This window comes from Manduca sexta, chromosome 14, assembly GCF_014839805.1.
Source record: "Manduca sexta isolate Smith_Timp_Sample1 chromosome 14, JHU_Msex_v1.0, whole genome shotgun sequence".
In the NCBI taxonomy this organism is placed as follows: domain Eukaryota; kingdom Metazoa; phylum Arthropoda; class Insecta; order Lepidoptera; family Sphingidae; genus Manduca; species Manduca sexta.
In genome coordinates this window covers 5,449,872-5,467,673 of record NC_051128.1, presented here as the reverse complement: position 1 = coordinate 5,467,673, position 17,802 = coordinate 5,449,872, and the positions used below count along the sequence as shown (strand labels likewise).

Genomic DNA, 17,802 nt, shown 5'->3' with positions numbered 1-17,802 from the left:
CTTGTGTTGCCACATTACAACTCGTGTTGCCAGGTGTCATTGTGCGTTTAGACGCCTCAGACTCTATCAAAATCCATTAGATATAAGAATAATACGGTTCGATTTATTACCTGCACTATTATATATTGTATATTTTGATGATAGATTTTGCGTAATCATACGGGTAAGTTATGTCACGTACATTCTCCGAGTGCTGCCAGAAATCAGCCAGAAAATATAGTCTGACGTATAATTCCTTGTCAAATGTAAATTTGTTTCAGTACATGTAATATAGATATTTTTAACATAGGCTAGCTCTTAAAATAAACATGCGTTTATCAATTTGTTCATAGTTGATATCTTTAGTAACTGATTTTATCTTATTTTAGTGTATAAATTATTTCGCCTACGATCGTGTTCTGAAAATAGCGTATTTCAAAAAATTTACTAAGAGTATAGGGAGTTTAGATAGTATGACACTGTCAATGTCACTATCTACGGAGCCTGGAACGCACGTTGTGCGGAAGGTAACCAAGTTCGTATTGGACGTTTGTTTTGCCTTTGTTTAGTAAAAACACAATTAAATTCGAAGATAAAAAAATTGGAGTGGTGACTCATAGTAGTCGTAATAGTGGTGTGAGAGTAAATCTAATTCTTTTGTTTATTATATTGTAAATAGAGCTTTAAACAGAGTGAATTTTGTTATGAACATCTAATCTATCACGGAATGGTGTTGTTTTGAATCATCATGACATCACACATAGAGGAGAGCCCTATTATAAATTCGGACATCGAACACGATGTCACTAGCAGTCGTCGCAATCTCGTTGAAGATGAGTTTGGTAAGTGTAATTTGTAAATAAAGCAGTCCCACTCACGGGCTTTCTGTTGCCAATTTTAAGGTCATGACCTATTAACACTGAACTAATAAACTTTCTAGGTCTCATTCGCCTTATCGTTTGTTAATAGATATGTTTAATTTGATATGACTTATTTTATCACAGTTTTAGATTGGTTAATTAATGTATACCTGGAAATAATGTAGAATTGTATAAAGGTAGGTGTGTAGCAAACAGCCTAAACAATTACCTGAGTATTGTCCATCATAGACTAGAAAAATATGTATAATTACCCATATTAACTAACATTAGATTTTACAACTTAACTTTATCTTCATATTTTGAATTTAGAATAAATTGAGTTGACACTATTCTGGTTAATAATTTTTAGTGGAGGAGACAACAGGATGGATCAAATGTCGTACTGTGCTTGGTATCATGGGCTTCCTTGGCTTTGCAGTGGTGTACGCCATGAGAGTGAACTTGTCTGTGGCGATAGTAGCTATGGTTAACTCAACAACACCACAGACAAACTCCTCACTAGATGTGTGCCCTGCTCCCATACCAACTAATACATCTACACCAACAGTATGTATTACTGTAGATTGCAAAGAACATAAATACATTTTTTTTTAATAATAGATTACATACATTTTGTTTATTTAAACAACTATGATTTTGTTATTGTTTTTGTTGGCTTAAGTTGATATTATACTTACTGAAATGTTATTATTTTTATGTGGACTTGTGTTTAAATTTTTTGTATTTTCAGAGGCCTGGTGATTTTAACTGGTCAGTACAACAGCAGGGTATAGTGCTGGGTTCATTTTTCTATGGATATGTATTAACACAGGTAAATCTAGTAGTATTTATAGAAAATTAAAATTTTTATTGCAGAGATATTGAAGAGCAATATTTCCGTTTTAAGTTAATTCACTTAAAATATTTGAGAATCTGTCTAAATGCCATATTTTGATGTTATTATATCCATTTTTCCAAAAACCACCATTTAATATGAAAATTACAAAATGTGCATGTGTGGAAAAAATATGTATCTTTGTCATGACACTTGTATAATTCAACTGGCTCGTTGCTTCACCGGCATGTTAAGCCTTTCCCAATAATTTTTATCCAGTGTTTTAAAGACTTTTGTTTTTGAAACACTGTACTACACCAGTTTCATATATTTAAAAAAGAAGCCTATGTGTTAATCCAGAAAAATGTTAACTCATGTGCCAAATTTCGTCCAAATCTATGAAACTTTTACTGCACTTACTTCTAACAAACATACAATCAAACATTTTCAAAAGGTTTCATGTTTATAATATTCATAAGATGGACCAGAGAAGCTAACATAAAATAAAATATGAAAACATTAGGTATTTGTAAACCACTATTTTTTATAAATAAAAAAAAATAATAACCTGTTTTGTGTTTAATAAAGAAATAAATAAAATAAATAAATCTCAAAAAAAAGGAAAAAATAAAAACTTATGAATTGTTCCAGGTTCCTGGTGGTAGAATAGCAGAATTATGTGGTGGGAAATTAGTTTATGGTCTAGGCATCTTCTTCACAGCTGTGTTCACAATACTCAGCCCGATAGCAGCTTATACTGACTTTTCCTTCTTCATTGCGGTCAGAGCTGGCAGGACTATCAGAAGGCGTCACGTATCCCGCCATGCATGCCATGCTAGCAAAATGGATCCCACCATTAGAGAGATCGAAGTTTGCTGCTTATGTCTATGCTGGTATATTTTTTTATTTATGAATAAAATCTGCTATTTTTGTGGCTGACTGTGCCATAACAAGTTTAAATGAATAAATTGTTGATCAAGGTTTTATTTTTACAGGATCAAATATTGGTACAGTAATAACTCTACCAATATCAGGGTGGTTATGCACATTGGAATTTGCTGGAGGGTGGCCGCTATGTTTCTACATATTTGGAGGACTCGGAATAGTTTGGTTTATCGGATGGCTCTTCTTTGTCTATGACTCGCCGCAGAAACATCCAAGGATATGTCCTAAAGAAATTGAATATATTACAAGAAGTATTGGCCCTGCTCAGGTATGTTTTATTTATTAATTGAAGTGTGCAAGAAAATGCACTTAGAATTTTAATTATAGTCATGAATTATCTCACAGTATATAGTGTTATATAATCAATTTAATTACTTGCATAATATAGGGTGGCATACAATGTGATATCTAATTTATTTATTAAAGTGTTTTTTTGTTTTTCGTTTTTTCCCTTCATTAGTGTGTTGACAAAACACCAATGAAGGGAAAACTGATTTCATTAATAATTAAAAAAAAAAAACAAACAAATTGTAATAATAATTTGTCTGGACACTTAATTGTTGTCTATACTGTGATTACTAAGTGAAGTACAAAGTGTTTACATTGCACAGATTAGTTGAATAATTATGAACTCAATGCAAGTTTATCAGCAATGTGGGACGCGCGGCGTGACTCATTGACCTCACAGATGTATCACGATGTTGGCATGTCGTGTGGAATTAGTGTGCTGTCGAATTTTATGTATTCCTAGTACATGATCTGAATTATTGCAACAGATTTGTCTATTTCTTGTGCTAAATTCAAGTTTTCTTAGTCCTAAATTCAGCAATGGAAACAGGTGCGTAGGTACAACTGTATCAGCTGTATCAATGATAAGGGGCCCCCGAGCTTTAGAGGTCCCTCTTAGCCCAAACACTTAATTTAAGTGGTCGCTCAAAGTGTGGCGATCTTTATTTTTCTGCCGCACAATAAACACTCGGACGCGAGACATGCGGTACAAAATGTGTGGCCCATATCGTCTTTGTAGGTGGAGAACTAAATATCTCGGATTTTGGCCATTTTGGACTTTCATCACTTTTGTGTTGCCCAAAACATGGCGCATATTTGGCCTAACAAGCGTTTCATTATCTTATCCCGTTTCGAAATTATAGCTTTTTTTATGTTAAAAGTGGAGAAATAAATATATTCAAATAATATATATTTTGTAGTAGAAAAAGTAAATAATTAAATAATAAAATCAATAATATGCAACTTATAATCTGTTCAAGAGTAAAGAAATTAAATAAAATGAGTTGTTTAATTCTTCCTCGAGTCTATTGTTTGTAAACAAAATTAATCAAGTGTGTCGAAGAATTAAACAACTTGATTTGTTTAATTTAGACATTGAAAATCCTAATGGTATTCACTTTAATAAACTCTATAATTGTAATTATTTAACCTTATAATTACTTTACCATATGGTTTCTAGTGTGGCAAAACTAAATAACTATACGAGTTATTTAGTTTATTTCAGCTAACTTACAAAACATTGTTGTGGCAGAATTAAATAAGAAGTTTTTATTTTTTTATATTTTTATTATTCAGGTCTAGAGTTTTTTTTGTTTATGCATAATATAATAATAAAAAAAATATATAAAAATACCGACATTAAAATTATTTATAGTTTTTAGTTAATTAAACAGTTAATCGCGTTTATCTCGAAACTAGAAATTTTGACTTATTTAGTTTTCCACCTACAGCGACGATATTTTAGAACAGTATAAATCCGGCGCTGGAGGGGTCCCTCAACCATACTAAGCAATATTCATTAAAAGTTAAACAGACGCACTTATAAATTTATCAACAACAGCGGAGAAATGAGACTGACTCGTTTTGTAAAAAAAAAAACGATCTATTTTAACATTTAATTTATGTTTCTGAAGCCATCAATTCGTATTTCCTGTTATTATACTACGATATCCCAACAAAAAATGCAATATGGCATATCAGACTGACGTTAATTACTAATTTATTACATATTGACATTATATTACACACTGAGCATAATAGAAAAAATATGTATGTCGATGTCAGTGAATGATATCCGATACTCGATACAAATATGTAATACTGTGTCATGGTAGAGTGGAATTATGAACATGTAACGCGTTTGGCATGAGTAGGGCTTCCATCCATCCCGTTCCCTTCAGGACTAGGACTAATTGTAGGTTATCAACTATTTGGCAGGATGGACTTTACCCTTCCATCCACCCTGTTTCCTTCCAGGACAAGGATTAATGCAGGTTATCAGCTATCTGCCAGGATGGAAATTACCCTGGAAAATAATTACTCTAGTAAATATTTTTTATTTTCTAAGAAACCTCAGTTCTGTAAGCAAAAAATTAATCAAATGTGTTATAGCTATTTTTTTCACTCCCTGAAACCGCTTTTTGGTGGTAGGGTGTTTTGTATCCGTCCTGATGGCGACCATTAGACACCCGATATAAAACCCTCCACAGTGGCTCACTTATGTGTCGTGTTCTGGGATATTCGATTATAAAAAGGCCGGCATAGTTGTGCCGATTGGCGAGGGGTAATAATTTCTCGTCAGTCAAAACTGGACCCTATTTCATTTACCATCTAAAAAAGAAACTTATGCTATAACTTCTTAATTATTAAGGTTCATTTAAGCTGGATGAATTTCTAACAGCCAATGTCATATAGTATTCAGTTCTCGTTCTAAGTGAAATGAAAACAGTAAATACCCGCGTTTTAATTTTATTTTCCACACGTGTTCAAGAAATTGTAACACTTTCTAAATTTTAATGAACTCCAACCTACATATCCAACGAAGCAGTTACATATTTTTGAATAGCAAAGATTTCTCAGACACGATATTATTTCATTTACTTTAATTTATTAACGAACTTCTTTATGATTCTAAAACAACCAGAGTACTTTTACATTAGCGATCGGACTTCGGAAGAGTAAACGATGAAGGAAAATTACGTACCTCTATATATTTAAAATGTGCTGATTTTACATAATATAATAAAAAACATCATTTTAGCATAGCATAATGTGCTGCGTAAACAGCGCCTGGAAAAACACCTAAACAAATAAATTATAATTAAACTGTACGCATTTTATTTTCACTTTTTTAACGCCTAATACTTATATCACTCTTTGTCCATCTGTTATTAGAGATGCAGTTAAATGTAACCATAATATTATGTATCAGTAGATAGTTTTGTGTTATTTAATATTGTGAACTCTGTTGATGGTCCTAGATTAAATGTATATAAATATGTTTCAAGTTTACTTTCTAACAATGTCACTGGGGCTTTACTTCAGATAAAACACTTAGGCTAAACCAGGATGAAAAATATTTTATCCTCCGATCATTTAACCAATCAAGTACTTTACAACAAAACTAATTCTGTGTAACTATATCATTACAAATAAGTCTGAATATTCCTTTTTTTTAGGAAGACAAGCCAGCGATGTCGATACCTTGGTGCAAGTTCCTAACATGCGTGCCGCTGTGGGCCATCCTCATAGCGCAGTGCGGGCAGGCGTGGGTGTTCTACACACAGTTCACGGAGCTGCCTTCCTACATGAACAATATATTGCATTTTGACATTGTCTCCGTGAGTACAAATACGACATAATTACTAATATATGCATTAGTTCCTACTTAAAACCTTGAGATATTTAAGAAGGTTTGAGTTTTCAGGTCAACCAATGTGCTAAACTACGTTATCGTGCTTTGCTATATACAAGGAATTAGGAAGCAAAAAACTGAAAGTAAACAATCTCCCTAAAGTTGTATGAGTTATCATTTCTTATCTAATTTTAATGCTGTTTTCACAGAAGGATTTCTTTTTGTGCTAATTGCTGTTACATAATAATTATTAATAATGGATAAAATCAAACTCTATTAAAAAATATCTCTTAAAACGGAGATATGAGCTTTTTGAGTTTGATCATAAATAAAAATAAAAAATATTATTTTTCCAGAATGCAAGATTGAGCGCTCTTCCATACTTGACAGCGTGGATCGGCGGAATACTGTTGTGTATATTCGCGGACTGGCTCCTCGCGAAAGGATGGATTTCGCGACTCAATAGCATGAAATTGTGGAATACAGTGTGTGAGTTATCATTCAGCAATTTCGAAATAACACGGGGTCATAAGATTTATATTGTGAAGATAAACAATAATGCAGTATCCGAAGATATTACGCAATTGATATTTAATCAATTTTTGGTAAATTATTTATCGCTCTTCATGTTAATAAAACTTTAATGAACTGATGATTTATGTTACACTAAGTGTTGCTTGCGGCGCCGGTCGTGTTATTGACTTCTCCCAGTATAAAACTCCCCTATATATGTATTCGGGACGAAGACGAGCCATTATGTTATGTTAAATTAAGACATAATTTCATCTAAATCCTTTATTTGTAAAAAAGTTTCAAACATCTCAAAATTGTCACAAAATATAGCATTTACTTGCTTTCCACCCGCGTGGAAAATTTTTTTCGGGATAAAAGTCGCGTTTTATATTTTTATAAAATGGAGTCTATATTTTAAGTTACACCTCTGGCAATACATCGATGAAAACTGCTTTCAATTCCATACAGTTGTCTTTGCGTGACGTGTATAAACATACATAAAAACAGAGAAAAAATCTAATAACTGTTGTTTTGGTTTCTGTATATCTAATAGAGATTCTTTACGAGTATGATATAATAGTTTTTCTTCAATATCTATAATGTACAGACATCGGCCTATTACAATTTATTTATGTAAAGATAATACATACATGCAAACATACATAATATAACGCCTGTATACTAAAGTGATAGACAAAGATTACAATATTTTATGAAATGTGTAGTATAGTAAGTAAGATGAACAGTTAATTAGATACGGAAATGCAAGGTATTGTGTGTTGCAGCGGCGTTCGTGCCCGCGTTCGGTCTGCTCGGCATCGCGTGGGCGGGCTGCGACCGGGTCTCCGTCATGTTGCTGCTCAGCCTCACCTCGGCCTTCGGCGGCGCCGCCTATGCCGGTCAGTGATCATTCATACTAACTGTGCTATTAACATCTCTTAATATACTATAAACGGTTAGATAAACGTCTAGAACCCGAATTCGGATAAAAAATATCATTCAATAAAGCGCACCTTAAGGGGTTAAGATATGTAAAACTCAACTTTATGTCGACTTTGGGCGTCCTGCAAAAAATAATGTAAGCATTCTTTGTATATATTTTTCAAGAAATAAATAGTTTAGCTTATGGTCTTTTGCACAGCTGCGTATTTTTTTTATTAAACACGATACCGTGAATGAAATCATAATTAATATCTGCCAAAAATCGCTCAACGGTAAGAATTTTACATCGTTAACATTACGATATCTCTCTTATTTACTTGAGTTAATATATTCTGAAATAATTCTATACTCTATTTTTAAATACACACTGCTTATATTTTTTGAATACCGTTATATATAACAAAATATTTAATTATTTTTATAAACGCCTACTCAAACAACAGCTTATAGTAACAGGAAAATTTGCGGTTACGCGCCGTCAGGCGCTCTAACAAATTGATGTCGACATCATTTCATCTAGGATATGTATATTATGTACTAAGTAACATTAAATATTTTAAAATATTATATACACTCTATTTAAAATTAGAAAACACAAATAAGAATTAAAAAATATTAACATGTGATTTGAACTTGGTCTAATTTATATTAAATGCCTTACCCTTCCATACTAAAGGTTTTGACAAACTACAATATTTTTAGGTAACTATGTATATTTTGTCACTCGCAGTCACTCGGTTACTAAGGAAATTTCGGTGTTGCGATATATTAGAATAATTGGAATTTAGGTGTGGGTGGATGTTTGAATTATTTTAATACAAATATTGATATTATGGATCAATGGTCACTAGACAGAAACATATGTTAGATTTGGTATTGCTGGCCACCATTTTGAATATTATTATTTTGGGCTCCGTTTTAAAGTCGATATCTGGACATGTTTTGGACCACAAAACAAGAGTTTAGTACACACTAGAGCCGATTTTAGACTAGCAAGTTCTCGCAGTACTATATGGCATAAGAACTTTTAAACACGTTTATCTTAGCGGAAATATTTTTATAAGTTTATACAAATGCGATTTTTAATTTAGTATGGAGACAGTTTGAGACCCTGGGAAGAATAAAGGTTCCCGGGAAAATATAAAGCGTGCCTTTTATAACGGAAAACTTGAGCCCGAAAAACTTTATAACGCGGGCGGAGCTGCGGGCAAAAGCTAGTATATAATATTTTCAAACGTAACTTTGACATACCTAATATTTTGATAATCAAGGATGTAATTGTACAATACCGTGTAGCTACACGTACCGCCATCTAGTTAGCTTTTGTGTAGCGCCCAAGGTCAACGCTCAAGGGCACTGGCCTCACTTCCATTCTTAATATTACTAATAATAAATTATATCTAATTACTCATTTGCACGTGCGTGTATTATTTTTATTTTATTTTATTTATTAGGTTTTCCAGTAGACTTAACCCTACGATTTGATGTTTATAACATAATCTACACGGCCCTGGACCCACTACATTAAAATAATAGCAATATCCTTCAAATTGTTTAGTAGAAAAACATTTCGAATGAGTATAACTCGAATTCATAACTCTTTATTCTTCCACCTTGAACATCCAATATTGAATCAATTTATATATGTGCAGGCAACCAGATGAACCACATCGACCTGTCGCCGCAGTTCGCGGGCACGATGTACGGCATCACCAACGCCGCGAGCAACATCTGCGGCTTCCTCGCGCCCTACGTCGTCGGACACATCATCAACGCTGACCAGGTATAACACCACCGCCACCAGCTAAAACGGCGATACCCTAGTTGGGTGTGGAACGGACTCCCAAGACGAATGTCCGCAGGTTCAAATCCCAAGGGCACACACCTCTGATTTTTCTAAAATCGTGTGTGTATTCTTTGTGAATTTATCGTTCGCTTGTACCCTGCTCGTACCCTGAGACCGTCCTGTATGCGCTGAAGAAGGCCACCGTGAGTTTTGGTTAGTAAGCCAGTGTAGGGTATACAGTTAGGGACTCGGTCCAATGCTGTCTAGGATAATGCTATTCTCCTGAGTGAGGACATTGGGCCGGAAGACCGGTGAAACGAACATAATCGATTCGTTGACTCCTCATTGGTGGTAGCGTTTCGAGTTGTTCCCTGTGAAAATAAAACAATACACAGTGATTATTGGACATTATGAGACTTAACGTGTTATGTCACAGGGTGACAAGCGCAGTGGGTTGCAACGTGGTATTTTGTAATTTAAATTTCTGTACGGTGTTGCCAATGTTTATGGGCGGTCGTATTACAATCAAACGACTCGGACGTACGTTTCGTGTTGAGCTCAGCCTTAAAAGTGATTGACCGTTTTCAGCAAACTCTGGGTCAATGGCGTGAAGTTTTCTATCTGGCGGCGGCCATCGACCTCGGCACGAATCTGTTCTACTTATTCTTCGCTAGTACTGAGGAACAGGTAATTGCGTAATTTTTTCCTATCTGCGAATTTTAGTTTCATTTGTACTTGGTTGAGGATTATGATAATTATTGGTTTATGTCACTACATTGCTAATAAGTGATAATGTATCCAAAACGATGATACTGTTCTAAATTTTTAGTGACTTCGACGGTGCCTTGATAACATGACAAAACCAAGAAACGCGTATATAAAAGTCGCGCAGTGTGCATTTCATACATGATATCCCCACATATCATCCGAAGTGACTACTTCATATTTGAATATAATGAAATACCTTTGAATATAAATAAAATGCTCACGATATAATGCTATGTGTCCAGGACTGGTCCCGGCCGGACAACGACGACATGACCGCGTCGGCGCCGGTGGAGAGCATCCTGTTCCCCGAGTCCTAGGAGTCGCTGTGCCGCGACACTCGCACCGCAGACACGTGCCTCTAGCTCTACACTCGATACAACGCCTAATGGATAGTTGGCGTAAAGTTCTCTTTTACTTGCTAGGAGCGCGATGGATTTAAATCCATTAGGGGACTAATTTTCAGAAATTCTTTCATAAAATAAAATTCTGCACACGCTTTCCAATGTGGGTGATCTCCATCGTGTACAAAATTTTATTTGTCTCAAGCCACCAATGTTGGCTGTGTGTTTATCAGCCAGTGTTATATAATAGGGGACCGGACAAATTTTCAGAAGGTGTTTTAAATTGATCATTGTGGATATAAATAGCCAAGAAAAATAGTATTTTGCACAAATAAAGCTTAAAAAGTACATAAAACCATGCCTAAATGTTAAATAGCTATAATTCCCGCGCAAACACTACATTATGTCATTTCGTCTCGTGTGACGTCATACGTGGATAAAGCAACTTGACAAGTCTTGTCATTTGAACAGTGATTCAATAATGCCAGATTAGGATTATTTACCCTAGATTTAGGGTAAAACTGAATCAGCAGGGTATTTTTTTATGGTAATTTTTGGGGGAAATTCTACGAGTTAAGGTATTAAAGCTATTGTTTCACGGTATTGTAATAAATATTGAGCTTAGAGAAAGATGTTTCCTACAAAAATTGTACGCCATGAAACAATTATAATTTTTATTCAATACAATTTTCGTGTACAGCTAGTTGTTCCTAATAAAATGAGATAATTAAATTAATAATTATTGAAGTGCAAGTGAAGAAAGAAGTGGCGTCTGCATAGATAAGGATATAGAAAAAAAAGTACCGAATTATTTATGATTAGGTAAAATTTTAAATTTCGAATAATCCTGGGGTAAAGAGAAATTATGATCTTGCAACACTGCATAGACCGTGTTAATATCAGGCAATCTCAGGTTACTGTGTAACAACCAGAATTCTATATAAATAAATATTCTATTCCATATCATGTGGCAGCTAAAACATAAATAAATACATCTCATAACCATAACCTCCCTGGGTGTACAAATGATTTAATTAATTGAAATATTCATCGATTTATTTTAAACCGAAACACTATTTTTATTTACTTACATCATAGTGATCCTCACAGAACTAAATCGGTGAGTCTGCAGACATTCCGTCGTAGGTTCGTCTTGCTAACTGCAACCACTTTATTCGTATATCTGCTTTTCGTGGTACATCAATAAATAATTTGTTTGGTAAGAAGTATTATTACATTCAGGTACGACGCACCAACGATATTTTTGCGGTCCATTATGATTAACGGATTAAAACAATCTGTAAACGTTAAGCTGGAAGATAGTAACAACGTCCCGTATAAATTAATATTAATTATTAGAGCAGTTCTGTGTCAAAAAACACCTTTAAAGCATTAAAATAACACAACGCGGTATGACATCCAGATGACGTCTGTTTGTTTACATTTTACCCACGTGTGACGTCATACGCCGTGATTGGTGTTTCATTTGCCGTAAAGAATAGACTAAAAATATTATAATTATTGTATTTTATTTATTGATTTAAAAATACAAATCACAACTCTTTTACAAAAACAAATATGAGATAATATTTTTAATATTACAAACTTTACTTTAAACTGAATTTCAGATTTTTTGGTAATACCTGTCCGGTCCCCTATTTTACCTAAGTATGAATATTTCTAAATTGTTAAAATTCGGAATTCAAGCTTTAGGCTCGTATTCACAAACGTTACTTAGCTAAATTGGCTCAATGCTGTGATAAGTCTGTTTATCAGTGCTTTCGGCATGATAGCCTGCGCGTAGGCAAAAGGGCTCCGTAATTGGCAAATGTTGTAATACACTTTACTTTATTTGGCTGTCAGGTAAATCTAAAGAAAACTGCAATAGCCGACGCTGTGTTTTCAGGTTCACTGTGAGTCCTTGTGGTATTGTTTGTGAATAGGGGTGCTAAAACATAATTTTACTTAGGTTTCATCTAGAAAAAACTGCCATCTGTCGGCACAATTTGATAATAATTAGACGATGTGGAGTGAAGTTATACGCGATACACGTGTGTGAGTAAGTTCGGTTCGAATAATCTATAAGATTAATCTAGAAGAATTTATAACTTAATCATTCATCAATGAATATAGCGATCATTAAATTGTTAACTATTTGTTAAAATGCGCAAAATACATTATTATGAATATGTGTGATTGGATAGGTATGCCATTAGTATTATTGTTTCCAGTGGAAACATATTTCAAGGTATAGCACACTGAATAAAAACATGATTAAGATTTTTTCTTAGTAACATCTTTTGTTGAAATGTAATTTTCTTTGTGACCTACTTTTTAAAAAAAACAACATGGGCCATATTGTACTTGTATGTTAGATGCAAAAAATAAATAATTAAATGCATTTATAAATATCAAATTTTCGTAATATTTTTACATGAGTTTCCTTGAATAATATATAAAAAAAGAAATTATGATACATAGTACTAATTTATAAACATTATCTAGTAGTGAGGAAAATTTCTTGAATCATTTTTTCAGTCTGAATCTATACCTATTTGTCACGGATGTATCATGTTCATTAGAAATTAAAATAGTCTGTGATATGTACATACGAGAAACGTATCAAAACGCATAGACAAAATACCAGTCGATGTGATCGGCTAAGGAAACATACATACAGCCTGTGTAAATGTAATAAAAAAATAATCATGTATAAATATGGGCTGATTAATTAATCGTCAGATAAAAAGTTATTCATCAAATAAATTATAACTTAACAGAATAGAAAAGTTTTGTCAATAGTTATTTTTTTTTTACTACTGTCATATTTAATTTGTTCTTGTTATATTTTATTCTACGAATAACTTTTATCTAACGCTAAAAATGCTATAAGTTATGAATACATTAAATATTGGCTGAAAATAATAAAAAGTAAGATATTAACATAACTTAATATGTTTTAAACAAAAATGTTTTTTAGACGAATTCTTATCTTGTAAGTAGTCTAAAGGTACGTACTCGCTAGCGTGAAGTGTCCGCATTGGAGTATGGTAGTTGGTACAAACCTTTGAAAATGGCACTTTTTTGCCATAAGATGTATCCACATGAACTAACTTTGACTAAGTACCGATTTCAAAAACGAACATAATCGCAAACTACAGATCAAACCCAAGTCTAATCAAAATAAATCATAATATTATGTAAAAAAATATTCTGATTTGATAATTTTGAGTTTATCTATCCGAGGGTAGCGTGTAAGATCGTTTATTGAAATCGGCTATGTCAAGTGGTTTCTATAACCAGTGTGTATATAAGTTTAGCGCGTGGCTTGTTCCACCTTCTAAGTAGCGAATGAAAATAAAATAAGAATTTATTATCAATTTTATACGAATATGAAAATGTTTTAGTGTTTCGTAAAATAATATATAATTCAAAGCCTCATTTAATATTAAATTGACAGCATTCCGTACGTTCAAGGGGATTCCTCTCATTTATTAACTTAGGCCTGTGAGAGTATATTTTACAGAAACATAAAAAAAAAAAAAAATTATAAAACATCCCAGTCTTAATCTTCGATCCGGATCCAATAATAAACCAATCAAAATAAATCATTTGTAAGCATCTCAAGATACTTTGATTGGTTCATTCTCACGATCGGTCGAAACATAGATCTTTCATTGAAATAGGCGGTAAATAAGCTATTTGTATGGGCCAAACGCGTCAAATCCATTCAGATCAGGTCGAAAATTATAACAATATACTCATATCTTCAGATCGTTCAAAGAAATAGACCAATCAGAATAAAGTTTAATTGTTGCGCATTGGTTTATTTTTGGGATGGACCTGTAGTGATTGGTCGAATTTTACATCAATATCGACTATTTTTTTTCGACTCATGTTTGTAAGGATTTAGGGAGCAGACATTTAAAATCTGGCCCAAATTTATTTCTATCTTTAATAAAAAGTAATCGCTTGGGTTGCTTAGTAAGCGGATTTAATTTCTACATTATTTCCCTCAAGGTTACGAATATAAATAACAAGACATTGCATTACTATAAATTCCTTAACCAATAATAGCTAGATAAATATTTTAATAGCAAATATTGTTTTCTTGTCTCAATGTTAAGTTTAAAACTAAATCATATCTTTTAATTTTAAGAGCTTTTACCAACTTTTCAGTTCCATTTCTTTCTCGTAGAACAATTTATACAAATATTTTATGCAAGCAAGGTCCATTCATAACGTTATTGATAATTTGTTATTATTTTGTACAATTAAACTTTTTAGCATATAATAATGTCTATTCTAATTGAAAGCCTTCCTTCGCAAGACAATTTTGTTAAGTAAAAATATTATTTAATTTATTCAGTCGATACCCATTCTCTAAAAGCGAAGATACGAGAACAAAGCCAAAGTGTAACCAATGTGATTAGAAATATGGATTCGTTTTATTGATATAAAAATATAATTACGTGAATTTTAAGTCGGCTTGAAGTTAGCCACTCCCATAGGGGAAGTTAACTACTTTTTAAATAAATTTATCAAATATGTTTGTCGTGTAAAATGTATAATATTTGGTGCAAGGGATTTGTCGGATAATTGTAATATTATAGATTATACATAGATTTGATCGGTTTTATACTTGTGGAAGTGAAATAGAGGTATTACACAAGGTACACACAGGCGTGAGGTTTTGTTAAGTATACGGCTTTGTCAACCAAATACGCAAGCAATGGATTATTATAATTTTGTAAGATATAATGTACGTTCCAAAAAATCATGCTTCTTATTTCTTGGTTAGGTAAATGAAGGTAATTATTTATATTGGCTTATATATTTGGTTAATTAAAAAATATGCATTATCCTTGTATCCGTGTGTGTATAATTTATCGGTTTATTGTTCTATTTCACAGCGTATTGGAGTAATATGGAGATATTACATCCACTTTGCGTAATGGTGCTCATGAGCTTACATTAAAATTATGTTTTATTTGCCTAATCACATTACCCATCGCTTCTATTTATCTTTAGTTATTAGGTAAAAATGTTTCATTTCTACATGCAGCACGATTCTGAGATACTGTTTGACAATGTATTAATTAATGTTCACGAAACCTAAAGTAATACGAGTATTCGGGACTGCGCACAAAATCATTTTGCGCCCTAACATTAAATGAAAGATAATTGTTTAGGTTGACCTATGTCGCGCTTTGGTGTTTTAACTATAATTCACTTGTAGATTGTACAAAAAAACATATTGCATTAACTATAACATTAACTTCATATCACGTATTTCTGTGTATCATCCATCTACAAACAGTTCCATTTGTTAGTAGAAAGAACCTATCTCAGCGTTTAAATTGATTGATTTTGATTAAATTATTAAATACTCTTTTCGAGAGCAATAAGCGAGCTATGTCGTGAACTATCTAACATTTTTGTGTATCCGTGTTTATTTAAAGTAATTAATTAGCTCCCAATCATTCCAGTTACATCATTTATCAAAGTATTAGCACAATTAGTGAGTTCAAACGTAGCAGTATTCGCGTGTGGCCTGTTATACGTCATAGTTTTATTTGCATGTTAAATATGTTTTAAGAGTATATAACACTTTTAACTGCCAGTTTGAGTCTTAAGCGAAGTTTTAATTAGCAAGAATACTTGCAAAAGTGGACCTCGGCAAGCAATTTTTATTGTGTAAAAAATAATAGCAAGCTGGTTTTTGCAAATTTTGAAGCTTGCAAGACTTGCGGTGTGTCGAATGGATATATAATTAAAATATTGCCGCTAGTGTAAACACATCTGGAAGTTCTTGGGCAACGTGTTGCTGCGATAACTTGGTAGTAGAGTTGGGTAGGACATGACATAAAAAAGAGTTTGTAAGAGTAGCCTCTTTTTAGCATTGAGCCGGTACAACGTCCTACTTCAAATGAGGCGAGGCGTACTGAGGCTCGGTGCTTCAATGCGTATCTTACAGTATTTTGTAATGTTAACCCTCAAAATATTTCCCTCTCGCTCGCGACTCGAAACGCAGTAATGTAATGTCCATTGTAAAATAACGTCCTATTGCAATTTGTAGCATGCGGTTCTCTACCTCACTGTCTTCGTCCTACAGTTTACCAGAGATGGAGGATAAGTAACGCGGCTGCCGCGACATAAAATTTGAAGTAGTACAATATATAATTTTGAGCCACTCTTACATTTTGAAGTCATGTCCCGGACAAATGTACCGCCTCTTGTATGTCCTACTCAACATTACTTGGTAGTCTATACGTACATACGTAAGGCTGTTGCCACACTAGGCAAATTGCGATTGACTATATTAATTGATTTGTTTACCGCCCATCAAATAAATCTACGTATCGCAGTATACTAGGAATGAATTTTATTATAAATATATTATTGTTTGTATTGGGCTCCGAACTGCTTTTAATAATACGGGATCTCTTTATCTTGTGTTATCATGCAGTCACTTGCATATAGCTTGGTTACTGTGCCATCAGACTTCATACTATTATGAATGCAGATCATAATAGCTAAAATCGACATAAAATTTGAATTCTAAATACTTATCAAGCCTGTACTAAGAAAATTGTCTATAATATAGGCCGGATGCGACCGTCAGCTTATACATATACCGCTTACTTATCCATACAAATTTATTATATAAATTATATTAACAAATAAACTGATTTGAATTATAAAATGTTATGTGATACATTTATTTTGAATCTCCTATGAATTTTTACAGTAACTTTCCAGAAAAATGTATTTGTGGCTATTTTAGTAACTGTGTAATACAACTCAGTTGATCAACTGTGATTTCAATGTAGAAAGTAGTAACATTTTAAAAGCTTTTAAATTTATATGTATATGACGTATTTTTGTAGATGGCAAATAAATTTTGAAGTAAATCTTTTTATTTTATTAAGGTTATAGCTTAAGGTCCATTTTTCATACATTTTGTTTCACCTTTAATCTGGGTAACTAAACAAGTATTGGCAAGTAAAGAATTTAAATTCACGTCTAGTTAGTGATTAGTTCTCGCAGTTGAAAGAAAAACGTAAAAATAATTAATATGCATGGATATTTCGGCCTTTAAAATTTAATCGTATTAAATTGTGTATTTATTATTGTGTGGTTCATTTATTATTTAGAATTTGGCATCGGCATCAGTAGAACTGAAGATG

General features: G+C 33.0%; 1 protein-coding gene across 1 annotated transcript; it reads left to right on the top strand.

The window, feature by feature from the left end:
- The first annotated feature begins 464 nt into the window (after window positions 1-464).
- On the top strand, window positions 465-10,955 carry LOC115456197 (sialin). Its single transcript, XM_030185161.2, is given in 12 exon segments — window positions 465-821; window positions 1,210-1,406; window positions 1,591-1,671; window positions 2,326-2,459; window positions 2,461-2,567; window positions 2,670-2,887; window positions 6,087-6,248; window positions 6,619-6,751; window positions 7,561-7,674; window positions 9,370-9,500; window positions 10,092-10,190; window positions 10,514-10,955. Coding segments are annotated over 12 exon segments (1,545 nt in total). The 5' UTR covers window positions 465-727; the 3' UTR covers window positions 10,589-10,955.
- Window positions 10,956-17,802: the final 6,847 nt, after the last annotated feature.